General features: G+C 42.6%; 1 protein-coding gene across 8 annotated transcripts in view; it reads right to left on the bottom strand.

Annotated features, from left to right (window-relative positions):
• Positions 1-27,947, bottom strand: part of CUX1 (cut like homeobox 1) — a 273,385-nt gene that overhangs the window by 133,701 nt on the left and 111,737 nt on the right. For all 8 annotated transcript variants that reach the window (XM_030472171.1, XM_030472165.2, XM_030472166.2 and 5 more), the window contains exons 4-6: positions 17,156-17,234; positions 4,041-4,178; positions 616-739 (exon numbers count right to left, since the gene is read on the bottom strand). In XM_030472171.1, the coding sequence (XP_030328031.1) occupies positions 616-739; positions 4,041-4,178; positions 17,156-17,234 (341 nt within the window). The remainder of the gene's footprint in view (positions 1-615; positions 740-4,040; positions 4,179-17,155; positions 17,235-27,947) is intronic.

Genomic DNA, 27,947 nt, shown 5'->3' with positions numbered 1-27,947 from the left:
CTTGTTTGCAGAATACTAGAAATGCATCCAAGATGCTTCCAAAATCAATAATAAGTAATCAAAATACTTCTTAATTTTGACAGGTAGGAATGTGCAAACCTTCTTAAGATAATTCAGGAGCACATCCCCTCTCTTAGGTATTACCATACGAGCAGGGGAGATGCATCTTTTACCCATGCTCTTGGGTACAGTGTTTTGTCTTGCTCAGCCCAGGGTTGTACAGATTCTACAATGGTACTGTGACACACAAAGCAGACACAGCAGACTAAATTACACTGTCGGCTAATGGAGAAAGATTAGTGTCACAAAGGACAATACAGCTAGTGAAGAAGAAAAGCAGGTTTGCACCCTTCTGAACATGACACCCCCCACGCAGCACTACCGCGAAGAAACAATCTGTCCTTGTTTTACTTCCACACTTTCACCATTGTTTTTCGGTGCAAAGCTGAGTATCAAATGATTCCGTGTCAAACACATAAATCGCCACAATCACTCAATATATGAGCTGTCTCAGTGCACTGAACAGCGAGTCCTGGCTGGGAAGATTAAATACAGAGAAATACATCTCTCCTCCTCTGCAGTGCTGACAGATCACACATGCACATAAACACTCACCTCTCCTTCTCCGCAAAATCATTTTGTAACTTTTGTTCTTTTTCAAGGGCTATATTCTCCACTTGGTTCTTCAGGGTCTGTTCATACTCTCGGATTTTCTCTTTAAGTGCTTTTATTGTAACCTCTACAGAAAAACAATAGGGGAAGAATGAGTTTACACAGCTCCACGTGGTTCCACAACACAAGGCTTTCTTTACCCTGTAGGCTCAGTGTGTTTTAAACTTTAGCTCTTCAACTCTGACACAAAATCAATGGATATGAGTCCCTTTGGAGACCTTTTACTCCCTAAATGTTAAATTGAACTTTAAGTGTTTAGGCTGAGAAAGATCAATGGAGTTTGCTGGAAAGCAGAGTGAAGGTGGTTCTTCTAACATGACTTTAAAAAACAGAAAGGAGGAGGGGAATCAATTGGAAAATATAATATCACCTTATTGACTAGCCTAAAATTAGCTCACTGCCGACTGGAGATTAATAAAGTCCCAGTGTAAGTTTAAGTATGCATTTATACACGGGACAGCTAATTCATGTAACTGTGCTCATGTAAAAAGAGGCAGTTTTACTATGGTTCATGCACAGATGCAATCTAACACTAATTGAACACGTATCTGGGATACAGCTACGTTCTGCTTCACAACTGATGAAAAATAAGGCAGTTAAGATTTAACTGCTGCATTAACAGTAGATCAGATTCAACAGACACTCTGGAGTCCTTCATATTCTAGTTGCTCTAACTGCCTTGCCACTGACACCAGGTTTTATGCACAAGCATTAACTATTATAACTTTCTGAGTGCACTTGTAGCCTTCCAGGGAATTTGCAGAAATCCTTCTCTCAGCTAAAGAAGCTATCTCGCATTTACTGTGCTTGGTAATGGATGGGAGAAGATGCATAAACCTGCAGAGCTACAGCGCAGTCTCTGATGGACAGCATCTTGTTACGTGCCCTCATCCGTTCCTGCGTTAAAGCCCTTTGATCCCACCCACAGGAAAGGACTGGATCCTTATAGGGCTCAGCAGAGGAAAAGCAGGACATTCACCAGAGTATGCTTTGTAACAATAATGGAATTTGGAAAAAGTGTTAGACTGCCAGAGGACTCGCTGCTAGCAACACATTTCAGTGTAGTTACACAGAGATGTGGGGGGTTAAAGGCAGCAGCTTAGTAACAGATGCCATTAACAACGCTTTAGGAAAAAATACCTCTGCACATCAAAAGTTTCTCAATACTATCACACAAAACCATACATAATCTTTGCAAAGTCTCGACTTTGAGAAGTGGAAAGCCAGAGAGTAGCTAGCTGCTGACAAGCTCTGCTGCCTGAGAAATGCACCAGTGGCAGCTTGGGCCACTGTGACCATGAAGAAGTAGGGGGAAGAGTGGTAAAAATGATTGTCAGTAAACCAGCCTCTTTTGGATGAAGGAGCAGGATTTTGCTAGCCCTGCAAAGACCAGATGAGGCTTGTTACTGAGTAATAGGCCCTGAAAAGGACGTGCCACTTCTGATTTTTCTTTTTTAAAGCAAAGGGAAATTCTGCTCCGAGATCCGGGAAGTAATACAAATTGTGATCTTTTCCTGAACAAGCAAAGGATGCTCCTCCACACAGACAAAAGGATGCTCATTCACACGTGGAAAGGATGTGCTCTTTGTACCAGAGACACCTTTGCTTCAGGTATTTTCAGACATAAATCTGCAAAAGTATTCAGGAGAAGCAGAGAGCAGAAGAATCTCATGGAAATGCATACTGTTGCAGCTTAACCAAGTTTTAATGTTTCATTGTAAAAAGAAATGAAACTACAAAAATGAATGCATGAAGTGCACAGATATGGGGAAAAAATATAACTTTTATAATAAAATCTGGTTTTATCTTTAGAGACCTAACAATAGATGTGCTGGACAAGCATAGTTTAATCCATGTACTGCTCAAAGAACTAAGTGCTGTCTTTACTGTGCAGGTCAGCCAAAGCTTGTTAGCCACTGCCATTTGTACCAGTTTTGGAAGGAGTTCTTACAGGCACCGTATAGCTCATACACAGCCCTCCAAACAAAGAGATTAACTGATCAAAGCACCCTTAGCTAACAACAGGCTTTTCCCTGGATATCTTATTAATCCCTGTTTGAAATGGAGTGTAAAACTACTGCACTGGAGTGAAAAACACTGCAAAGACTACAGTGGCAAACCAGAAAGGAAGTTAGTGCCCAACAGCGAAAATAAAAGATGCCAGTTTATGAGTGGTTGCAGCAAAAAACCCCAGAAGATCTTTTCCACTTTCTGGGATGAATCCCTATGTCATGCTTGGAAGTACAGGATGCACAGCCTCAGGAAAGCTCTGCAGGGGGAACTGCAATTACTGTGCATTTCCAGCATAAATACTGTGGGGTTTAGAGCATTTTGGCTCCCACAGGACACCTCTTTCAGTCCAGGCTGAATCCCTGCGTGCTGATACCTGTCCTCTCCACGTGTCACACCCTCTATGTTCAAACAAAATATACAATATATGCTCTTTCTGCTGAAAATGAGATGTAACAACCAATTTAGTTGCTATCACAGCTTTCAAGTGTTACCCCCTTGGGTGCAACAGTTCGGTAACATTAAAAAACCCCCTCTCTCAATTTTCCCCAAAGCCTGGACAATTCCCCCTTCCACCACCCAGAATTCAGTATTAAACATGGACATGAAAAGCCCCATGTTCAGGCAAGAAGGGGTACAACTGAGCAGATTTGGTTTCCTGGTGCAGGAAACTTTCTTCTGAATCACAGAAAAAACTTGAACAGTCTTAAAGACTCCAGGCTTTAAATCTCATTGAAATTTTCATGTATTTTCATGTACTCTGGTCTCATTACAACTTAAATAATTTAACAGTATTAGCTCGTATTTACATTGCTCTATGGACAGTCTCTAGAGTAAATATAAAGTATGTCTGCTGAACATACTCCAGTAATACATTTCAGATTTAGATAAGGAAAAACAGAGTATAGAGAACATTCAATTTTGTACAGATTTGTATGGGTGTGTAAAATACTGGACTTTTGTGTTTGCCTGTGTAAGATGTAAGAACTACAGGCACCTACACACTGCTTGATGTCAGGAATAGCACCATCTCTCATGAAGCATCTACATGTAACTTCAGTCAGGGTGTAATTTTCAGGTAGTGCTGAAGGCTACAACCAAATACGCAGAATAAGAGCCCCATTCTCTGACTTGGTGCTACAGTAGACAAAATGTTTAAAGAAAGCCAAATAGTCTCCCCAAAGTCATATCTATATATGCATAAATACAGAAGTGGCTGTAACAGACTATTACACTTTCTTTACTGAATTTCAATGCTACTGTCAATTCTACCCGTGAGAAATAAAACTGAATTAAATCCCCATCTTCAAATTTCAGCATGCAGTGAAAGCTGATAGAACAATACATTTGCAACATACCCTGATTTTTCACCTCGGCGAATTCTTTATTGTATTCCTCTAGAGTTTCCCTAAGTTTCTGGTTCTCTGTTTCAATATCGTGCATACGTTGAACCTTCAGCTGAAGCTGCTGTCCTAAATCCAAGGCTGGAACTGGATCTGGAAAAGAAACAGTAAAATAAAAGGTAAGATAACAGGAACACTTCTGCAACTCAAGTAGTGCAGAGCACAGGTGTCCTTTTTTCTCTATTACTATCCATTTCAAGTGCCATAAGGCCCTTCTTGTAGTTCTGCATGCTCCTCACCTCACATGCTGCAAACTTCAACAACTAAGAGGTAGTTCATTGTATCTGTTACCCTTTAAATATGGAGATGGTCTGAGAGAGCTGGGCTTGTTCAGCCTGGAGAAGAGAAGCCTCCAGGGAGACCTCAGTGCAGCTACCAGCCCCTAAAAGGGGAGCTACAAGAAACTTGGAGAGGGGCTTTCGCCAAGGGCACATGGGGACAGGACAAAGGGAATGGCTGTAAACAGAGAGGGAAGATTTAGATTAGATATTATGAAGAAGTTCTTCCCTGTGAGGGTGCTGAGGCGCTGGCACAGGGTGCCCAGAGAAGCGGTGGCTGCCCCATCCCTGGCAGTGTTCAAGGCCAGGTTGGACACAGGGGCTTGGAGCAACCTGCTCTAGTGGAAGGTGTCCCTGCCCGGGGCAGGGTGTTGGGACTGGATGAGCTTTAAGGTCCCTTCCAACCCAAACCAGTCTGGGATTCTATGAAATTGGGGCATACCTACTTCATCCCAGCATCAATCCACAGAGCAGTGTCCCTGGCTGCAGACAGTCATTATACATAAGATTAAGAGTGTGAAGCTTAAAATTTCTGTTTGCAAAGTAAGATTTTTTGGGTAGGAAGCAACCTTCACAGCTCATGTCCCTCACATACCTCTGCTTCTGCGGGAGGGGGGTTCTGAAGCGAATTGTGCCCTCCTGCGCAGCTGAGCTCAGAAAGGTTGTTTGATCATGGAGATCTGAGCTGTACTTTTTCTAATTGATAGATCAATAATAACCAGAAATATTGGGTGGATGTGATCAGTTCTATGAACCTCGGGGTGTTTGACTCCTGCTCCCTTGTTTTCTTATACTACTGATCGAGTAGACACTAGAAATCATTTTGAATGTGCTATCAGTATTTATTCTCTGATGTTCATCCCCTTTGGCTAAAGAGAGTCCTGAGCACACACCTCATGTGTGATTTAATCTGGTACTTCTTCCCAGCAGGAATAGGAAAACGCTGGAGTCCGATGGACTTATAAAAGATTATTGACTATATTTCTGTTATGGGCGCCAGCATCTCTTGTGAAATGGCTGCAAAGATTTAGTCTCCTGTTGAGGAATGCTAAACACCAAACTCAGTGGATCAACAACAGTATATATTAGGGAGTTCACTTAATTTTCAACCACCACAGTCATTAATTTTTCAGACCACCCTCAGTCTCTGGAAACACATAATAAGTCTATTGTACCTCTGTTAACACATTAAGCATGAGCCTGTGTGTTTTTTCAATATGCCAGCGTTGTTTCATAGTTTATAGAAGAATAGTACTGGGTTATGTTGAGCTCAGAGACATTATAAGTAGCAGCCTGCTGCATTTTGTTACTTTGGTTCTTCAACAGCTTATGGCATTACCCTGTTCATAATAGAAAATCTAGGTTGCTTGTCATCTGTTCTCTGCACATACATAGTTTATGACTACATAGCTTTTTCATTTATGCTTTTTAGGCCAAATAGTTTTCGTTATTATTATCTGTATTAAAATATTTATAATAAATCAAACTTAAAATGTTATTATGGCAGAGACAGGGGGTACAGGTAAGGAATTAAATATAAAGTTTTAAGTCACAGCAGTAGCACAAGTTAAAGGCCCTGCAATATTTATGTATGGTCCAATTATGGTACAGGCTGTCACAACATCACCCTCTCCCATGGAGGTCTCCCGGCCTTTATCGGGAATGACCGTTCTGTCACACTTGTGCAGCTCCGCATTTCTCCCAAAGAGCTAGCCCAGGACATTCAGCTGCTGAGCATAAAAAAAGGCTGGATTGTCTCAATCTATCTGTGTCTTAAACTGCTACAGGAACCACAAAACATATCAGGCAGGGATCCGAAGCCTCAGCCGTGATATTTCTATAAAACAGTGTTACAACACAGCAATGAAAGAAATTGAACTTCACAAAATTGTGGGTGCACTTTTCCCCCCATTCATTTTAACATGCCCATTGTGAAAAGCCAGGACACCCACAAGAGGCATTTTGCTCCAAATACACAGGGCTTTTTATATTTAAATCGGTAAAGAATTAAAAGACAAAAATAACATGGGCATTATAAAGTGAATAATGACTAAACCTTTAGTCAAATTTGCAATCCCTGAGAAGCTTTATGTACAAAATGAAAATGCTTGCAGTCTCATAATTATTCATCAGGATATGTATATTTAATTTAGCTCTATTAAAGGTTAATGTTCAAGTAGCAAAACAGTGGCAGAACAAACAAAACGTAAGAACAGTCTCTGTGCATTAAACTTCAAACTTTACTAGAGCCTATTTGAAGGACTAATGGCCCACAGCCACTAAATACTGCTTAAGGACATGTAAAAAAAACCCCACGGCCGAAGCACCTCTTAAACTTCATTTTTATACACTGCATTAAAGAGAACTAATCACTGCATGACAATGAAATGACCAAGACATTTTGGGCAGAGACAAATACTTCATTTCTGATGGCAAGCCCCAACATGATCTTTAATCTCAAAACCCCTAAACCCCCATGACTGCTGAAGTATTTATAAACACTGTTTAATCTGAAACAAGTGTAAACCTTACAGTCAGAATGACTTTTTTCTTACCTGAGTGGAGTGGATTTAAAAATAAATAAAACTACTCTCCTTTCCCCAACATACACATGCATGAAAAAGCATCCCTTTTTATATTAACCAGACTTCCAAAGTATGTTTCATGTCATTTAGCAGGAGGTCACTGAATTTTTAAACAAGCAATGGACCAAAACTTTCGATTCATTACACAAACAACAGGCATACATGTTTAAAAAATGGGCAAAAAAAAATCAAGTGGCACAAGCTTATGGAAAGAGGCAAAGATGGAAATGCCCTTTCTGGAGTCTGTAAAAGAGAAAAATCATCTCACTTAGCACTTAAGTGTGGAAAACTCACTGCAAATTATTCTCTTGGTTTGAATCTTTAGGATGCAAAAGTTCAGAGTCCCTGCTAGGCACAGCATAAAGAAGGAATAAGAAAACTGGTAAAAGGAATCTGATCATCCAGAACTTGAAAAAGTGTTTTGCAAGATCCTTACTGCCCAAGAGTAAATCAAAGCATCTATTCTCGTACTAAATTGGGTATACTTTTTCTTCTATTGCTTTCTATTCTGTTCTACTTTCCTAATGCACTTGTTGCATCCCACACCCACAAAGAAGCCCTTAGCATGGTGTGTTTACATGCAGCCCAGCACATCTGGATTTGCCCCCTGATCAGGCATCCTCCATGCTACCACAGGACAAACTATAACTGCTGCATTTTCAAACTGGTATCTGCAAAGCCTGTTCCTGCCTTTACTTTCCAAGGCATTGCCTTCTGGTGCTGTTCCATGAGCAGCTCCCTGAGCACACCCCTGTGCTCATTGCTGTGACACCCCACACTGGTGCCCCTGTAGATGAGCTTCCATCCTCACACAAGGAGCTGGACGGACGTATCTCGGTGAACAGACATGAGAAAAATAATGCTATAAACGTAACGTAATTTTTATAGCAGTTAATACTTCACATCAAGTGAGCTGATGCAATGCAGCCGCAGAAACACCTCTCAGACTGTTCCCACACCATACACATGCCCTGATGATAAATCTTTTTTGAGTAGCAGCGCAAGAGAACCTATTTTTTTCGCTGCTGCTTATGCATGTAAGATACGTATTTTAGGAACAATTTTAAAAGAAACACAAAGGCTGATCTTGCTAAACCAGTGCATTACACAACTAGCTCACAGCAGCACCTCAGCACCAGCAACCCCACGCTGCTCCCCAAACCCAACCTCAACCCAGGAGGTCAAGCAGGTCTGTCGGTGACCAGCTGGATGATCCAAAGGGAGTTTCGTTTAAGAAACCCCATTCCTCCCTCACTCTGCGAGCTGGAAAAAGACACAGATCTTAATAATTCAATCTAAGTGTTTACACAAAGAGCGCTGTAGGTACCGTTGCCCTCCCCTGTCATTAGGCAGCAATGAATGCCCCCCCTTGTGCGCCGGCTCCTGCCATGACATCACGCTCCTGCCTGCGTTACTTTGCGCCAGGGCACTCTAGGCTAATGTAATCATACGATTACATAATTAACCCAGCTGTCTCATTAAGAAAATCAACTGGAATTCAGGGCATAATTAGTCATACAGCAATTAGCATGCTGATGAGCAACTGATGAAAAGCTGTCTCGATATAGAGTATGCTGGGACCACCCTCGCTATTTGAGGAGAGGGGGGAAAAGCCCACCTCGACTCCAGGAGAACGGGCTCGGCCTGGGAAGTTCACGTTCATCGCCTCGGCCGCGGGCTGTGGAGCCGGGAGAGGCGGGAGCTGCTCCCGACCGGACCCGCTTCCAGCCGGCGGCCGCGGGACCTGTTGGTGCTGAGAGGAGAGGGACGGAGGGATGGGCTGCGGGGGGGAATGTGCCGAACGAAGTGGAAAAAGCGTGTCATTGTTTAAATGTGCGGTTTACAGAGCACCTTCTCTCTCCATATATAATATTTTTTATATAGAGATATAATTTATAAGGCCCCCGCCGCGGCGCGCTGCTCAGCGGGAGCCCGTCCATGGAAAGCACCTGGCAATGCCCACCTGGGCGCTGCGGCGGCCTGGTCAACCCGCCCCGGCGGAGCGCGGGTGCGGGCCGGGCACCGGCGGGGAGCGGGGGGGCAGCAGGACCCCGCGGCGGGCACCGGCCCGGGCGGCGCGGCGGGTGGAGAGAGCGGCAAACCGCGGCCTGGATCGCGCGGGGCGGATCGGGAGGGCCCGCGGGGCAGCGCTGGGGGCGGCAGCGCGGCGGGGGCTGCTCGCACCCCGCACACCCATCACACGCACCACGGCCAAACCCGTCTCCACGCACAGTACGGCGCTTGTAAGTGCCCTCGCCCTCCTCCTTGGCAAAATGCGTGCTTCGGGTATCTTAAAATGGAGCTCCTGAAGAGACTCTTCCAAAACAAAGGACTTCTCCTAAACCCCCCCTCCTCCCTCTTCGTTACAGGCCTGTGAGCGCTGGAAACGTGAAGAAAGCAAGTTATGAAACTGCGCCAGAACTACAGGGGCAATTAATATTTTATATCGCTGGAAATGTGTTTCCTAAGGTTCGGGTCTAAAAATAATTCATCGAAGGCAACGCGTTGCTTTCAACAAGACCGTGTTTCTGGTGCCTGAACCACGCTGTAAGCAAAGCTCTCTTAGAGATCGCCTACACAAAATGATAAGGGAGGGGGAGAAAAGGATAAAATCCTCCCTAAGGCAACTTTATTAACATGATTTCAGTGTCTAAAAAAGCCAGAAGTTCAGCTCTGCTGCCACGATGCTGCTGTCACCACAAGTTTGTGACTTTCTAGATGCTCCTCAGCCCTATCACTGCTGTTGTCTTGCTGTTGGAGAACAGGCCCCAGGTCAGAGGCAGGAAGAAGCTCTACCAGCTTCTGGTGCAATAAGGGCTTTGGTGGGAAGCTGCATATCTGAAAATAACCTGAAAATGTGTTTTAGAAAAAATAATAATTACACTGTAGCTTTTGAATATTCAAACACCTCACAGCATACTTAATTAATTCATTAATTATTCCCCAGAAATTTCAGGGGTAAATTGAAATAGCCTAGAGAGACTCAGACAAAGGTTTCATGGAATAAATGATAGCTTTCCTCCTTCTCCCCTATGACTCTGGTAGCCCAGGGACAGAAGAGTTATAGCCCTAATTCTGTTTGAAACAAAGCTCATCATCTCTCTGACTCCTCACTTTATAAAAAACATGAAAAGGTTCTTCCTTCAATCAAGAATTAAACAGATTTTCTTACTCCCCCATCCCACAGGACTGGGATCTCTCTCTCCCTTTTATTTTTCCCCACTTTTTTACAGTGTTCTCACCCTCCCGCTGTCAGAGCATTTTGTAAGGGCTGTACCAGGGAATTCAAAGTGCCCACAAGAGGGTGAGGGACTCTCATTTTCCTTACCAGCAAAAAAGCAGAATCCCAAATTGTGCCGACCTATGACAGCCGTAAAGCACAAAGCCCTGCGACCCGCTGCATGGGGATGGGGAAGTTGCAGCGAGCCGGCGCCTTTCCTCCCATTAATCACAGCAAAAGTTCTCCGTGGCAGCACTCTCCAAGGCTTGCCGAGTTAAGTGAAACGATGGGAGACGGTATATAACCAATGTGACCACAGTCCTATAGATCCCTTTGCCAGAATGTGGTTCTTAGATCTTGTGGGCTGTTACTTAAAAACATCCTTTATTTATCTACCAATTCGATAATGGCTACTGCAGGAAAGGTGCTCTGGCGCTGCTCCAGGTTATGAGATGTATCTCTAACCCTAGTACCCAAAAAGTCACATAAAGCAGAGTAAATGACTGATTCCATAACGAATTGCATTGCAGTTCCCTGTATTTTTCGAAGGGCTTTCCAAAATAAATCCTCAGAATTCTAAGTTTTTAATATTAAACGTGGGGTATGGCTAATAGGTGATACAGTATTTTATGGTATTATAATGTCAGCTGAAAAAGGGCCTAATGAGTTCCAAGAGAAGCCACTGCGACTGAAAATGCTCCAATCTGATCGTTAATATTCTGATAACGGCTGAAGACATTGGAATTTACTGCTTACACACTGAGCTAGTGCAAAGGACAGTTACAGAAAATCACTTGTACTCAAGGTTTCATTTCTCCTACTTGGAGATTATAAAAAGAAAAAAGAACCTTCCACAATGTTTGAAAGCATTTCTGCCACAATCATCCCTTCTTTCTCCTAAAAGCTTCTGAACAGACTTAGCACTAAACCCTCTGAAAGCTGGGGTTTATTCTAATTCCAGTTCACATTCCTGAAACCAAGAAAGGGAAAGTCCAATACTCCCCATCCCCACCAGCGCCTGCCCCTTGTGCTCCGAGTACTCAGCACTGCTCCAGGCACCGGGCTTGGGGCTGCTCTAACTCCACTCCCTGGAGCAACAGCTTTCAAAGGGTGCTGCGGTTACAACCTCCAGGTGAACACAACCCGAACCTGCAGTGATATCTTTGCTCTTATACGGCACATTCTTCCTGCTTCTATTCATTGCATCCCTCCCCTTATCTGCACCTCCCCTCTTCCTTCCATGCCTCCAGCCTACCAAGTAAAATAGGGCTTGACAACCACACAATAAATTTTTTAGAGTGTATGCTTTAGGGATATTTCTTCCTTTGAATATTTATTCCAGCTTTTACAAAGGAGTTTATCCAATTATTAATTCAACAAGAAAAACGAAAGGGGAAAAAAAAAAGTGTGTGATCAGACAAGCCAAATTTCAAGCCACATTTTCAGGTGACAGAGCTCTTTTTAGTTATTTTCACATTGGTTTCAAAACATAAGGATAAAGTGGATGAACACTATAAACGAGAATTGGTTGGGACTTTGCACTTCATCTGAAAGTAACTATGTAATGCTAGCAGTATGCCCTATCAGCGTGCATTCATCCAGTACAGATCCAAAAGTGTATTTTATGCTGTGTGTCTGAATTCAAACCCCAGAGGGAAGGAAGGCTGGAGTGATTATGAGCTATTTCTACATTCCTCAGCGCTGGACTACCCGAAGGCTGGAGCAGCATCCCAGGCGATTCAGAGCCTTGTGGAAAATAAAGCGGCAGCAACCGCCAACGCTACCAAGACACTGCTCAAAATCACCCGCCTGCAGCCTGGACTTTAACCTGGTCCTTCTCACCCTCCACCTCGGGCATTTCTTTGTGCCAAGATTTGCACAACACTTTGGGGATAATCACCAATGTCTCCAGTCCTTCATTTTTCACTGTCCAGACTCTCCTCTTCCAGACCCAGCTTTTAGAACTGGGGCATTTTTTTCTCTGTTCATGCAACTCTGGTTTTTCCCTGGTCTAAATGTGCCGGTGAAGCATCAGGGATTTTGTCTGCAGGTGGGACACAGTCGCAAGCTACATCACTGCCTGCGGGTTTATCACTTTTCACTCTTTCAAGTATTAACTAGTATTTCTGCTTAATTTTATCACATTTTCAAGTGTGTTTAAGACACCCTACTGCTCTGTTTGAGGGGTGTCCTCGCTCCTTCTGTTGTCCAGGAGCAAGTTCATTTTGCTTCCTTTCCTCCTAAGACTACTCACTGTAATATTGTTTTATTTTCCCCCTAAGGTTTAGAAAAGACACGTTATGAATATTCATTTCCCTTGTAAGGTTGAGGCAGCAAAAATATGTCATTTTACATGTCTATCTTCAATTTTATTCCAATGTATTTTATTTGGAAAGGGACGACCATTTTGACACATATTAGTAACAAACCAGGAACTGCTTAAAATTTTTTCACGCTGTTTGCAATGATACCAAACCTCTTTCCAAAACTCTCTGTCCTGATCAGTCTTGATACACCACAAACTCAGGGTATGCTTGGAGTCCTTGGAGTCCCTTGGAGTGAACCTCTTTTCCTTCTCCCCTTTTTACATCTCCCCTAAATTTACATTACAACCAGCTCTTCTCTGCTGACACAGAAGTTTGGGTGTGCTTACGTTGCAATTTAAGCACATCATGCAACTTCTGGGTCATCTGGGTATGTAGAAGTCTATACAGACCTTCTGCTATCAGAGCTGGCATTAACCTTTATGATTTCTGCTTAACATAATGCCTTACAAAAAATTCCAAACACTTCACATAACTTACATAAATACAACAACTTCATACACATTTATCACCTCCAACATAAGCAGCAGATAATTTTGAGGAGGGGTAGGGGGAAGAGCAAACCTGTTTTTCTCTTGTATCACCTTTAACCTCAGAACATGGATCAAATACCCCTAAATGGAAGTCTTCTCTTAGCCCAAAGAGCAGTACAAGTCTGGAGAGTGTTTCTAAGCTGTAAATAATCACAAGCGAATGGAGTGATAGCACAAGCACTGCATCTCCCACCACTGCTCCACGGGCTCCGTGGTGAAGGAATGAAGCTCTCTTTGGGGGTGAGAAACAAATGTTCATTTCTGCCTTTAGAAGTAATTCCCTAACACTTATTTTGTGCTTTACTGATGACTTCTTGTAAAAGAAGTTTGTGCTTCCTCAATTAAATCATTCCTTCGAAAAAGAAAGCCCGACAGTCGGAATTTGCAAGGCTGAACTGTGACTGTATGTAAACAAAAATACTGCCTGTAATGAAAGGAAAACTCCCGTGAACTGGCCTGCTCCTCCTTCAAACCCCTTAGTAAGATGCAGCCCCCATGGCATGGTGTGCGGTTTGTGATGGCAAGGAGTAAGGGAAAGATAAAATCTCCATTTCAGCCATCTCGCTGTTATTGCTTTTCATTGTTTTACCAGGGAACAGGGAACATTAAAAAAAAATTAAAATGTCTTCTTCTTGCCCTCTCTCATTTCCTCAGCTAGCGGGTCCTCTGAGCTACGAACCACCTCACGCACATACGCAAACTTACTGCCAACCAGATCACAACAGAGACACGTGAAGAGTCTCCACTAAAAACACACTACAGCCCCTTTTACACCGTAAGACACACTTCATTTCTTGATGAGACAATTCCCATTAAACAGAAACAAACACCATTTATGGCTCAACCCTAGAAGGCTGCTCAGTCCCCACCAAACTGAGCGCAAATATTTTGCATCAGTCTACCCTGATTCTCAAACATTTATATGCTGACAAAGCCCAGCACGTTTTCCTATCATATTCGTAGAGTGTGTAACTGTGTCTCAAGTGGAAAGGTGTTACAGAGGAGCGGGAGAGGGTCAGGACTGGCATTCAGCAAAGAGAGGGGAGGCAGTGGTGGTGAGCTTGGGGTGTGCTGGGCATAGCTGGGGCTGGCACCCCAATGTTCCCCTGGAGTAGAAAGAGAAGCAGGAAGGAGACTCCCCTTTGCTGGCAAACTCTCAGCAGTATCACAAGAGATAGACAATCAGGTTCCACAGGAAAACAGCCACTGAACCCAAATTTGGTTTGATGCTGCCATATCAAGATAGCAGATTTTCTGTTTGAAGGCAGAATTGTTTCTACTTTGCCTACACAAGAGCTGTGCTTAGCAGAAGCAATATTGAAAACTGAGCAAATCTAACTGTGGCATTGTGCAGTAATAAAGACACAGCATAAAGAGAAACTCTCTTTAACCAGTTCATCCAGACCCTGTCACCTGGCAGTCACTCTGGGTCTCCACATTTTAACTTCTGCTTGAAAAATTACAGTGAAGTTTTGTTCCAAAATCATGAAGTAGTGAACACTATTCCTTTTTAAAAGAAAAAGATTTAATGTTTAATATTTTTAGCACTTCATATTTTTCTTTTAAAGCTTTAGAAAAAGAATTATGAATATGCTGTTTCTGCAAGGCGACACGGCTCCTCCGAACACTTACACAACAGGGCTCCAATTTCACTTTGTTTGCAAGATTAAGACCCTAAAAGCCGAGGGTGCTAACATAATACACTTACTTGATAAAACTAAAGAGAAAGCAAGCTTGAACAGATGGAAAGAAGCTTCCTCAAAATACAGACCCCAACCTCCCTTTGCTTCAAAATAAATAGATTCACATTATTTTTAAAGGTAAGTTGTGACAACCTTGCTGATTAGCGCAATTCATGTGGCAGCATTCACTTTTCTCTAGCTCTCTACTGCATACTGAAAATAAGGCAATTAAATGAGAAAATTAATTCCATTAATTAAAAATGTTCAGTCTCAAGCAAGACAGAATGATCTGAGTGAGAATTACAGCTGTGTAAAATGTACATAAACCAAAATGTTTTCCTTGACATGTACTCTCCTTTAGGAAGGATAAATCTTGCAGCACAAACCAATGATAATGCTATTTTAACAGCATCATAAAGCTGGAGAGAGATATGAAAAGGTCTGTTTTATCTTTTAAAGAGAAAACCCCTGATGTGTATAGGAAAATTTACAAGTAAAATACCATCCTTCCCACAGATTCCTTACTGGTGAGCCCAAGTGAAAACTCTGGTCAAGTCAGGAAGGAAAATCATTAAACTTAGCTGAATCCATAAAGCACCGTAGCTGGAGTTTCAATACAGATCATTTTATAGTAAAATTAAAATAGAAGCCCTTTTTAATTATATAAAGTGTGCACATTATTACTGAGGAGAGGAATACATGCTTTCCTCAAGAACCATAAAATTGGCTGCTGGGAATTAGACTTCAGCTGCAATTATTATATGGTCCTATAAAGGATATTGAAAGTCTGATAAAATTGCACCCTTGTCATGTAACAGCAATTCTTAATGCTAAATAACCACTCTGCAGCATTCCAGCCATAGCTTTCTCAAAACATCATTGCTCCCTTCTCACACCGAAAAGAAAACATAGCAGGATTTTGGAGCTAAAAGTATACCTAAATATTTGAAATACCGTATGAACAGGTCAAAAGATATGTAAAGCCACATTGAGGCAAACCAACATGTGATAAATGAATACCGATGGCCTTTTATAAAGGAAAGGCCTCCATGGAGACATACCCAACGTAACAGACTATGTATGATGAGAAGGCATTAAAAAAACCCAATACAATGAGGCAAGCACCTACTGCATATGCCTAACTCAGCCCTACCACATCGTGATGAATACCAGTGCCATACATTCCTAAAGGCTGTTTTCCCTTTCACTGGAATATGTGTTGTAAACAGTGAGTATTTGTTACGTCTACATACAGCTACAGGAGACTGGCCGGGCTTCTCCTTGAGAACCTGGAATTTGCTTTTAGCAACATGAGTACGCTCCTCGTGCACCTCTCAGGCCTGCAGACAGAGCATGGGACTAAACCCTGTAGATATTTCTAATCCCACAGACTCCATGGACTCGCAACTTAGCCACACTGAAATTTTTACACATAGTAAAAATATCAAAGAAATATTTCTCTGACACATAACATAAGGCACACACAAGGGAGGGCTGGACACGAGAGGGACTGTGGAACGTGGAAGAAGGGGTGTAAATTTTGCTCCTTTAAATGATGGAAAGGAGAAAATTCTTCCTCCCACAAAGAAGTACTGACAAAGACCCTCATCATTTAGATCCTACAGCATGGGTGGGATCTATGTCCTGCTTTCTCTGTAGGGCTTTGGTCTGACTCTGCTGTTCAAATCCCAGCACCTGTGACAGTGCCAAGCTTCAGAAAAAAGCCTCTGAACAAGAGTATAAAATCATAGAGACACACTCGAATGCAAACAGCTCAGCCAGGCCTAGATTTGGAAGTGGAGACTTGGACTCCTAACTCCTTCTCATCTTTGGGTACAGTTGAAAGAGAAAAATCTGTTCAGACAGTATTTATCTACCACTGGGGAGCACAACAACAAAAAATCAATTCCCAAAATGTAAAAAGAAACAAACCGGAAACTTCTGATGCCAAACATAAAGGAGGATTGAAAACACATACAATAAAGGCCTTTGAATAAAATTTGTGGTCACACTAACACTGAAGAGAATTGCAATTTGGTAGAAATTTACTTCTCAGTAAAAAGTTTTTTTGGGAAGGTATTAAAAATTTTCTCTATCCTTTGAAAGTACAAATCTTGCTGCCTCTTGATGAAGCTTCAAGATGTATCTTTTCTGTTGAAAATGGCCAAACCCTCTAATAAACACACAACTGAGAATCACACAATACTGTCATAATAGGAAATGATTTCTACAAACATTAAAAAGTAAATGCAATGAATAGCTTTAAGATAAGTCATGAAAAGTGCTTTAGTTATAGTTCTTTCCGTTAGAAACACTACTGGAGCATATCAGTTTCAGAGAAAAACCATTGCTCAATTTACCTTATCAAAGGTAAATGAAAAACTGCCCAGCAGCATTCCCAGGAACATAAGCCATCAGGTATTCAGAATAAGGAAGTCATTTGCTTACCTGGAACATCAATTAATCTCTTATAAACATTCAAGAAGGCTGCCTCTGCTTCTTTGCTTCTCTTACCCAATGCGTCGATCTAAAAGGGGTGAGCAGAAAAGACGGCTTTAGACTTGTTCCAATACAACTCTTACACTCAGAGCTATAATAAATTAATATATTTCATCTAAAACTAGTTCATACATAACAAGGGAACCCAAGTCTCCTGTGTACAGCTCCTATTGAAGCAGCAGGGTATTTCTGGGGCATTTGTACTGAATGTACTGTTTCAGCACAATATGAAGCATCAATACTTTTATGAACTCTACTGTCTATTGTGACTCTTTAAATCTGTATAAAAAGCATGGTATTTCCCAGACAGGTTCTCTCCTCAACAACTCTTTACCACTTACTAAGATCTAACACAACGAATAGGGACCATGTGCACTTCTGATGTCACCTCTGCCTTTTTTGTGGCTAACGTATTCTTCTATTATTTCCAACAAGCGTATGAGATGATCAAGAGATGTACTTGTTGGGCACTCAAGAGCTCACGCCAGGCTCTCTGACTGGCTTTTCTTTGTGTTTTGTCATACACGCAGTACCGATCTAAGCAGCTGTCTGCCCAGGTAAATACCACCCCACACAATCTGTTATTTTCCCCTAAAACTTCATTTTACAAGAAAAGGCAGCTTTATGGCTCTGAGATTAAACTGAGATTAAAGTTCCATAGCAACTTTTTTCAGTAAACATGCGTTTTACTAATGTACTAGAAAACAGAGGATTTACAGTTACTAAATGTTGACAAAACCCAACCAAACTGACCCAAGCCCAAGTCCACTGAATTAATACTCCAAAGCAGAAAGAGACAGGGAAACAGGAAAGCCTGACACAGTTCTGCGGCAGCTTACTGAAATCAGGAAACTAAAAGTATGGAGATTATCATTCCCATATGGTAATAAAAAGCAAGGAAGGATCTGAAGAACTACGGATACAAAGGCCTGGTATCAATTCCTCTGCGTATCTGAGAAGCAGTTAATATTACGAAACCATTTCAAGGTGCGTACGTCAACATGTACTAAAAAAGGAAGGTCCTGTCTGAAAAACGTCCTTGAATTCTTTCACTACATTATTGATTTGGGAGATAAGGCAGAAACAATGGACAGAGTTGCCTGGATCTGTATTTCAGGAAAGTATTTGATATTTTATTATGCAGGAGGGAGATCTGCAGAAGCAGCAAACGTGGTACAAGCCTGCTCGGGTGCGGAGCTCTGCAGGGTGCTGGGGTACAGGAAGCCCAGGGTGCCAGGGAAAGGAAGCGGCGCAGGGAGGAGGAGAGATAAGCAGGAGGGTGCTGCGGGGTCAGGTTTGGTGCCACTTCTGTTTACGCTGTACTAAAATGACTTTGTGAAGGGAAGGATTTGGGGAGGGTGGGGAATCCTGCCATGTCCATGATTAAAACAAGGGAGTCAGACTCAAAGTGCACCAGAGCACCAGAGGGCTCCTATAGATGAGTCTTACAGCTGGTGACTTGTAGAGATCATTAGGGAGAGGACTAAGGCCAGAAAACCAAAGGGCAAGGACAACTGTAGAAATTACATGGAAGCACAATGCACAGCATATAAGCCAAGAAAAGACTCGAGGGGAGGGGTCAAGGAGGGAAATCAGGACACTGGAAGCATCTGCACAGCATTTGGCAGCAGCACTGGAATCTAGAGAGATACGGTGGGAGGTTGTGAAGAGACAAGTTCTTGTAACAACAGAAGAATGGCCTTAGAGAAACAAAGCAAATTCCTATTTTGCTTACATCCCCCCCCAGCCTGTATCAATTTATACAGCTTGGTGGAGGTGTGGTGGAACTGAAACCTGACCTATTTGCAACTTATTCTTATCAATTTACAAAAGAAACGGTGTTGGAAGATGATAATCAGGTAGCAGAGCCCAAAATGATGGAGGACATGGAGAGCAGATAGGAGTTCTCAAACGCTGGCCATACTTGTCTTTCAGAGTTCACCAAGAAAGGCTACGGAAAAGCACTGGAATATCACAGGGCACAGGACGTGCTGGAGAGCAAAGGATTGATGGTTGTGAATAACCTATTTATTAACTTGAATTCGAGCAATCACAGATGGACCGATGCTCATTAGGGAATAAGAACATAAGTAACTCGGTTAGAACATTTTCACACAAAGAGTATTTGAAATTAGAATATGGAATAAAGTGCCAAAGGCAGAGAGGCACCGGGTAGTGTAAATCAATGCTTGGGAGTATCCGACACCATTTGTGAACGGGCGAGAAAGGAGGGGGGAGCCATCACAAAGACTTTTGCAGTCGAAATATTTCATGGGTACATAAAGACAGACTTTGAAGGCCAAAGCACACCATATGTTAGACTTCTGGACTTTAACATTCCCACATACAATTTTCTCTTGCTGCTGCTCAGCAGAGTACAGTCAGATTTAAATTACTATTATTAAATACAATTAGCATTACAGAACTGATTCTGGACTGTATTCTGAAAAATTCATTTGCCCCTTTTACAAAACCCAAAGCATTTAAAATGCTTACACTTCTGGGAAATAACAGGATGGTTTGTTTTCCCATTACAGGTTTTTCACGTTTTAATAAAGGGCATCTGCACCTACAGTCTCCCTAAGCATTACAAAAGGTATGGTTTATTCACTCCTTACCAGTTATATAGTGATTGAAATGTAAAATAGAAGTGAAACAACGTCTTCCAAGATCAGAGACTTTCTGACGGAAGCAGTTTGTAAATCACAGGAACTTTCACACCATTTCCCCCCCATTCAGAACCAGAATTCCAAATAATCCCACCAGGCAGAGAGATTTTTTTACATTTTAGTTGTTACCAAAAAAATCAATCCGCAGCGTTGAAAGTTCCACTGAAAATGAGCTCTACAACCACATTCTACCTTAAAAATATAGAAAAGGCAACATGACAACTTTAACTGGAACAAAAAAAATGCCAGTTTCCAGCGGTGTAAGGAAATAAGGAAATAGAGGATGAAAAAGCCATCAAAAATAGCAAAATATAAATGAAGTCCAGAAACAGCGGAAGCAGCACTGAAATGACATGGAAGGAAGTATTTGGAAGTTCACTGAAGATTTTTCAACTCAAAGTAAAATTGGTTCAGGAGCCAACAAGGATAAGCTGCAATCAGCTCACATCAAAACACTTGAACTACATTATCAAATTCTTGCTGAACATTTTTATTTGACTCTAAAAACTTCAGGGACCCTGAAAGAACTCAACTTATAATTACACGAGTGTAGTCTTGACATGAGCTTAGCTCCAAAGCTTAATTTATCTAAACCAGGCCCCATTATGTCTTCTCTGACTAGAAAGAAACACCCATGACCTCTGTATTCCCCACCACCCCCATAAACATATGTTCACTTTTAAGTTTTGGCATACTATTTGTCTTGATAATACCACTGGCGCTATACTGAGATAACAGAAATGAGACACTAGGAATCCTCCCTCCCTCATCTTTAAAATATCACTGGAGCTCTATGGAAGGAGCCGCAGCGAGACACCGGTTTCAGAGCAGTCCTCCCTTTATCCACCTTATTTTTCCAGGTCAAGTGCTTTCATGAGTTGTTGCTCAGGGTACCAAGTTCAGCTGGAGGCTGAATGATCCCCTTTGCCTCCATAACCATCTCTCTCCAACCTGCCCATGAAGACCCTCTTGGTCTGCTCCCATTCTCCAGTGCCAGAACGACAGCTGGTCGCCTGGTATCGCTGGCATGCTACCCCAGCAGCACGGGCAGCTATTTGAGACATTCTTGGTCACAGTCTGCTATTTACTACACCTGGCTAAAATCAAACTATCATTAATGAAATCAACACTTTTATCTCCACATTTAGGTAAGCACCATAAATCCGGCCTCCTCTGTCAGGGAAGATGCTGGATGTAGTTTTTATCTGAACATTGCCTCTTTCCATTTCAGTTACATCCAGTCAAGTTCAAAAAGATAAAAGCAAAATCTGTGGCTTTATTTTGGAATCTCTCACTCTCTATGCACTAAGAAATTTCAGCATTAATTCTGATGTCTGCTGCCCCACAAATCACCTGGATTCAGGTTAGCAGGAGCTGGATGCTCTTCTGTGCTGTACGTGGTATTGTCTCACCGAATGCAGTCACACAGAAGGCTGCACAATCGTGTTTCTGCATTTAAAGATGGAACAGGAAGACAAAGCTCTTTGCTGCGAAGCTGGGACTGGTGCATTCTGCACTGACACTTAAACTCTCTGAACTTACAGATACCAGCACATTAACACATTTGCAGACCACAAGACCAGCACATGGCCGTGATGTGTTGCTCCTGACAGACCAACTTGGGTCATTCAGCACTGTTGTGTTCTTCTTTTGGTTTTAGACAACTTGGCATCCCAAATGAGATCTAAATGAGATCACTAAGGCGAAGGGATCTCATTGTGCTCTGTGTTTGGATGGCACTACTGAAGTATTGATGGTTTACCTGCAGTACAATTAACTGCATATCCAGTGTCTCAGACACAAGCATTCACACAACTATGATAAAAATTAATAATGAAGTCTTCTACTTATCTTCATTGTTCTTCAGTTGTAATTCTCACTGTCATTAGGCCACCTTAACGTGAAAGATTAGTCTTCTGCTGTCTTGCATCCAATCTGCAACTAACTTAATTGAATAAAAATAAATGACTTCAAACACAACTTATTTTTCCTGTTCTGATTTTTAATAAATAGATGCCTTAATGATACCCCCCCTTCATTCACAAAGCTCCCTCATGCTTCTTTTGTTGTATTCTTATGCATCACAAAGTTTTCCACTTGTCTTCAATTACTCTGAGCTACCAAAACGCCACTAAGAATTGTAAGAAACAGCTTAAGCAAAGGGAGAAGCAAGAGCACGCTAACAACACGTTAACATGCCATTATTTTAAGCCCTGCTGTATTCTTGAATAGCTTGAAATCAAACGGGGTTACAGCCAGCTTTATTAACGCCATGCAATGGCATCAGTCTTCCTCTGAAGACAATAGGGCTTGGCTGCTCTTCCCTATAAAACACTCCATCAGTTGCTGAGGTGCTGCACCAACAGCTCTACAACACACTCGGCTGTGGGGATTAGGAAGCACGCAGAGTATTCGCGCAGTTACTTTGATTTCCCTTCCTTAATACCAACAGATTGCTAGATTAATGAATTAATAAAAAGATAACATTATAACTTTACAAATTAATAAAATATATCATTCGCTCTTCTGGTTAATTTATTTTGCAGCTGACAAAAGAAAAAGTAAAAATACTATTTTTTAATCTTTGCCGCAATTAGAAGACTTTTTTTAAGCAAAATTAGAAAGAAATTATTCCTGTGCAGCTGCTTAAAGCATATGGTGTGTATTTTAGCTTGCTATAAATTCTTTAACCAAAATAAGGACTTCACAGTGGGTACAATACCAATCTGTTGAACAAAGCTGCACAGGGACACCACCAGGAAAGAGCTTGGGGAGAGCATGCCTGCCTCACCAACTTGTTGGTTTAACCTCAAGTTGAGAAGAGAGCTTTAAGGACACAAATCCTTCAACTTTTCAATTCTGCTTCCCTCCACTGTGAAACAGCTGCAACCTTGAACCCTTGAAACCTTCTCTTCCTTTCATGCCCAGATAAATCCTGATTTTCCCAGACAAACAAGGCTGCCATCCCCTGAGGAAAGCTCGGCTCCCTCGTTCTCACAGGACGGCTTCTTGTTGCTTTTCCAATCTTTGATCTTCCTTCCCAGTAAAACAGCCCAACCCAACATGTGCCTCAAGATATTGACGGCAGAATGACAGCTTTGTTTAAATAGCTTTTACTATTTGCCACCCTGCCTTCAGATCACTGCGACGGCGAGTCTGCCATCACTGCTGAACCTCTCCTGGATCCTCTGATAACCCACGGATCTCCCTCCTCACACCCCTCTGGCACTTCTGAGCAGCGTTTCTCAGTTCCTGCTCCCACTGAACTCCTTATCCATGCACCAAACAGAGCAGCCCTGCTCTCTCCTCCTGCCTCAGGCCACAGGCTCCCGCTCCTCTTGCATCAGACCTAGAAATCGCACTGTTGTAGCATGATTCAGCTCACTGACTCGATGAAAAACTAAGCAACAAAGGAGAGAAAGAGTTTATTTTCCATCATGCTGGCAAACTGAACTGACTCATCCTGTGCACTTGCTAGACTAGCATGAGGGAGGAGGTGGGCAGCCAGCACTGGGGCAAGGACCCTTGCCAACAGCAGTCCTGCACTGGCATGGGTTGGGTAAGGCATGAAACCAGAGTGGCAAAACACAGATGGCAAAAGGAGGGTAAAGTGCCAAATGTTATGAAAATTCCTTAACTATTTTATCGATCAGCCTTTATAGTATGAAAGTGTATTAACTTCGTTAATGTATCAGAATCGTAGAATGGTTTGGGGTGGAAAGGACCTTAAAGCTCATCCAGTTCCAACCCCCTGCCACGGGCAGGGACACCTTCCACTAGAGCAGGTTGCTCCAAGCCCCTGTGTCCAACCTGGCCTTGAACACTGCCAGGGATGGGGCAGCCACAGCTTCTCTGGGCACCCTGTGCCAGCGCCTCAGCACCCTCACAGGGAAGAGCTTCTGCCTAAAAGCTCATCTCAATCTCCCCTCTGGCAGGTTAAAGCCATTCCCCTTGTCCTGTCCCTACAGGTCCTTGTCCAAAGCCCCTCTCCAGGTTTCCTGGAGCCCCTTTAGGCACTGGAGCTGCTCTAAGGTCTCCCCTTCAGGAGCCTTCTCTTCTCCAGGCTGAGAACCAGCCCAGCTCTCTCAGCCTGGCTCCAGAGCAGAGCTGCTCCAGCCCTCGCAGCATCTCCATGGCCTCCTCTGGACTTGCTCCAACAGCTCCACGTCCCTCTTCTGTTGGGGTCCCCAGAGCTGGATGCAGTACTCCAGGTGGGGTCTCACAAGAGTGGAACAGAGTGGGAGAATCCCCTCCCTTGCCCTGCTGGTGATGCAGCCAAATTACCTGCTATGCCACTAACCAGGGAGATGCCAGAGCTGCCCACTTGTGATGCCCAAGGTTCTGCAAGAGCACAAGGCAGGATGGAGAACATCTGCTGCTGCAGCCAGTCTAGCCACGCTTGGTGTGCCAAAGTGGGGCAGGGGAGGAAGGAAACAAAGCAGTGGTCCTGCCAGCGAAGAGCAGCCTGTCCTATCCATCACCTCCAGCTTCCATCCCCTCCAGCTTCCCAGCAGAAAAAGCAGCTACACAGTAAAGTGAGGGGATGCTCTCACTTGCCCATCAGCCCCTCTTCCTGCCTCTGTGAACAGTGACCTAGAACCCACAATCACTCTTCTCCTTGTGGATGATCCAAACTTCTGTTTATATGTTTTTAAAAATTAGGGCAGAAGAATCCTTGTGAGAATGAGCTCATTGAGTGACTTTGTGCAAAACCCACCTGCACATGCATACCAAAATGTAACCTTTCACTAATATTTCACACCGACCTTACCCTCCTGCTTCTCTACAATAGCAAAGCAAGACCAGATAATGGCTTGTATAGAACCTCACAGTAATTTTGTGATAAGTACAAAGATAATTCTGTATTTGGGGAAACAGGGACTGGATTTTAATGACACTCTGCAGAATACCGTGCCCGGCACAGCCCTCCCATCCCCATTCCTTCCAGCACACTTCAAGCTCTTTTTTTAAAAGGATGAGAAGCTACTCCTGACACTGTGAACTGAAACGGTGCTGTCTGTCTTGATTTTGCATACATAGTTTCCCACCACTGTTATCATTTCACCCAAATGCGTGGCAGCGGCATAACGGGCCTTAATATAGACAGCCCACCAGCTGCCAACAAGAATTTCAGCACTTTGTCAATTATATAAAAAGAAGAGGATTTGGGCTGATCCTCCCCAAAGTTACCCTAGTAGTAAGGGCTGTCTCAGTACAACTTGCTTGCACACTGGATGGGACAGAGAAGAAGCTGCAAGAGCTTTGCAAAGGTGCATGGTGCCATTTGCTTGCTTCTGGTGGTTTATATGTTGGGTTTGAGACCTTGCCTGTTATCCCAATAGCTGGTTTGTCCCAGGAAGGTACCAATATGGGAAGGAGAAAGAGGAACATATAGGAGAGGCTTTGACTGCATTTGAGAGTTTCTGCAGTGCTGTCCATCCATTAGTTAGGTGTCTCTTCTCTCAGGGATGTTTTTGACCCTGCAGCCCAGTGCCAGCAGCAGACATCCCACATGCTCATCAGGGACAGCGCATCTGCCTTCGAGATGCTGAAGCATATTTAAATCACCTTCCTCAGGAAAGATGTTGTTTAAACTGCAATCAAGCCAGCCAAAATGAAATAAATAATCATTTACACGCTTCTGTAAACAAAAGAATGAAACACTGTCGAGCTGCTGCTGCCCCAGAAGCACAGAGTGTGCCTCTCCCTTCCCTGCTAGCACTGGGAAACAGATCCAAGGTGAAGCATAAAACCATCCCCGTGCTCCTGTCACATGAAGGAAATCACCCAGCACCCACACCCCATGCAGTGGATGTGAAAACAAACCAATTACCCGCCCAAAATGTTAGATTTACTCAATTTTGTTACCCGGAGTGCTTTAAAAGCAGGAAAGCTCCGGGCCTAAATCAGCGCGACGTGAGTGCTGAATTTTGATGTATGCTGTTGACTTCCCCAACACAGAGCAATTTGTAATAGCTTTGCCACGCTGTTGTTTTCAAAGCTCCTGCTACATCACAAGCATTTATTTCTGACCACAAAATTACATTTATTCAACAGAAAGCAGCTCAGGGTCTTTAAGAGGTTAACTTCTGGAGTGCTTGGCTGCTCTCCAGCCTCTGTACTAGAATCAGTGCTAACGCAACAGCACACAACAGCACCCAGGCTAGCCGTGATTAATAGAGTGCTGAATACGCTGCTTTCCACATACACACACTTTTCATTCCCTTGCTTCCATAGATCATGGACTTATCCTCAAAATATCTGACTGAAATTGAATTTGGCTTCTCTCTCAACCGTTCATTTCCTATGTTATGCAAGGTTATATCCTTTTCTGCATGAGCAGAACCAAACCAGCTGCAGCTTTCGAGAAGAAAATGTGTTTTCAATTATGAAGCTGGCCTGAATATTGAACCACAGTTCTACTGCTACTCTAATTGAGCCATCATGGAGCGAACCTACAGGAAAGAAATTGTATTAATTAGGTTTGTAAATTTAACATAAGGAAATTAAAGGGGGTAAAAAAAAAAGAATAATAATCAGCTCAGGAACACTCCTTCAAAACACAGAAGGAAAGTAGCTCTGAAGTTGTTTAGGCACACACGTTATTAGAGCACTCCTGCAAAGGCACCATCAGTAGTTCCAGCACACCAAACTGATTTTCAGCTTCTGTTGTCTGCATATGGAAAATTATCAAATTACTCTACTGACCAAATTAATAGTTTAAAGTGCAATTCAGCTAAGTGGGAAGCCGGAGTGGGCTCATCACAACGGCAATACCCTTAAAAGTACTTGCTCTGTGAGAAGAATATGAGAAATGGTTTTCACAGGCATGAAGTCCAGCGCGTTGGTTTGGAGTATGTGCCTTAAAGGGTTCTCCAAATGAGGGATTACTGCATTACTGTTGGACAGTACTGTTATGCCACATGAAAAGAATGCTAATGACCTCAGGAAATCCTTTCCCAGCCTTAAAATATCTATTTGATGACTTCACAAATACAGATTCCAACATTAGATTTCCATACCACAACTTCAGTTCTGTAAATTAAAAGTTTTCTAAACATAGCCCAAGCACACAACTTCTTTCTTCTCTTTTATTTTTAGGATTTCATGTACGAATATCCATCCACTGACGTAAACAAGGTAAGGCACAATGACCTGCAGGAGCACAGCTTATTCAGATGGCTGCTTGAAGGAGTGCCTTGCCAATCATGTTAGGATTGAATAACAGAACTCTTTAGCCTGTTCTGATTCTGTCCGGTATTTAGCCCAGCATATGGTGAGCAAACCATTAACAAGTTGCATCCTCACATTAACGGTAAGGAAAAAAAAAAGTGGACACATAAAGGCACACAGATTTAAGATGAAAACACCAGGAATTTTACACCTCTTCAATTAACGGCATCTGTCTTGCCCACAACAGCCTATTTACAGCATCCAGACCTTAAAGCTTCCAGGAAAGCTAGAAAAGTTACCCCCCAAAATCAGAACAAAGCTGTGAATCAGACAACATTCTGTCAATTAAAATCCCCCCCAAACCTGCATTCAAATTTTCATTAAAATCCTAAATAAGGAAAAAGTACTATAAAAGTACTATAATAAAATTATACTGCAGTGATGAACAGGGTCTCATGTTGAACTAGGAATGCATTTTAAAATTGGTAGTATGCTAAATTCCATTTCCTAATGCTTTTATTTTAACTCATCATAAAAAACCCAGTCACTTAAAGCACTGAGATCTATACAAAAAAAGTTATCTCCATCTGCTAATGGAAACTGAGTATTTGATACCTGGAATAGTTTTCAGCTGAATGGACAAGACAAATATCTATGGAATACAGAATGTTGCAGTTTGGGTGGACTTACTGATAAATTCATATTATACAAAGGGAAGATGGGGAGGAGAGGGAGAAGTATCAATATCCATGCTCGAACTGGAAAGAAAAATTGGTTAAAGTGACCTGTGGATTTATTGTAAAAAGTCAGCTGCCCATAGGTTTACAAGCAGATGTCCCAGAAAGCATGCTTGGGAGAGTATTTAAATGGGTGTGCTTAAGTTAACCTCTCTCCAAGGC

This window comes from Strigops habroptila (assembly GCF_004027225.2).
Source record: "Strigops habroptila isolate Jane chromosome 13 unlocalized genomic scaffold, bStrHab1.2.pri S16, whole genome shotgun sequence".
Taxonomy (NCBI): Eukaryota; Metazoa; Chordata; class Aves; order Psittaciformes; family Psittacidae; genus Strigops; species Strigops habroptila.
The sequence above is the reverse complement of the archived record's forward strand: the minus strand, read 5'-3'. Positions and strand labels throughout refer to the sequence as shown.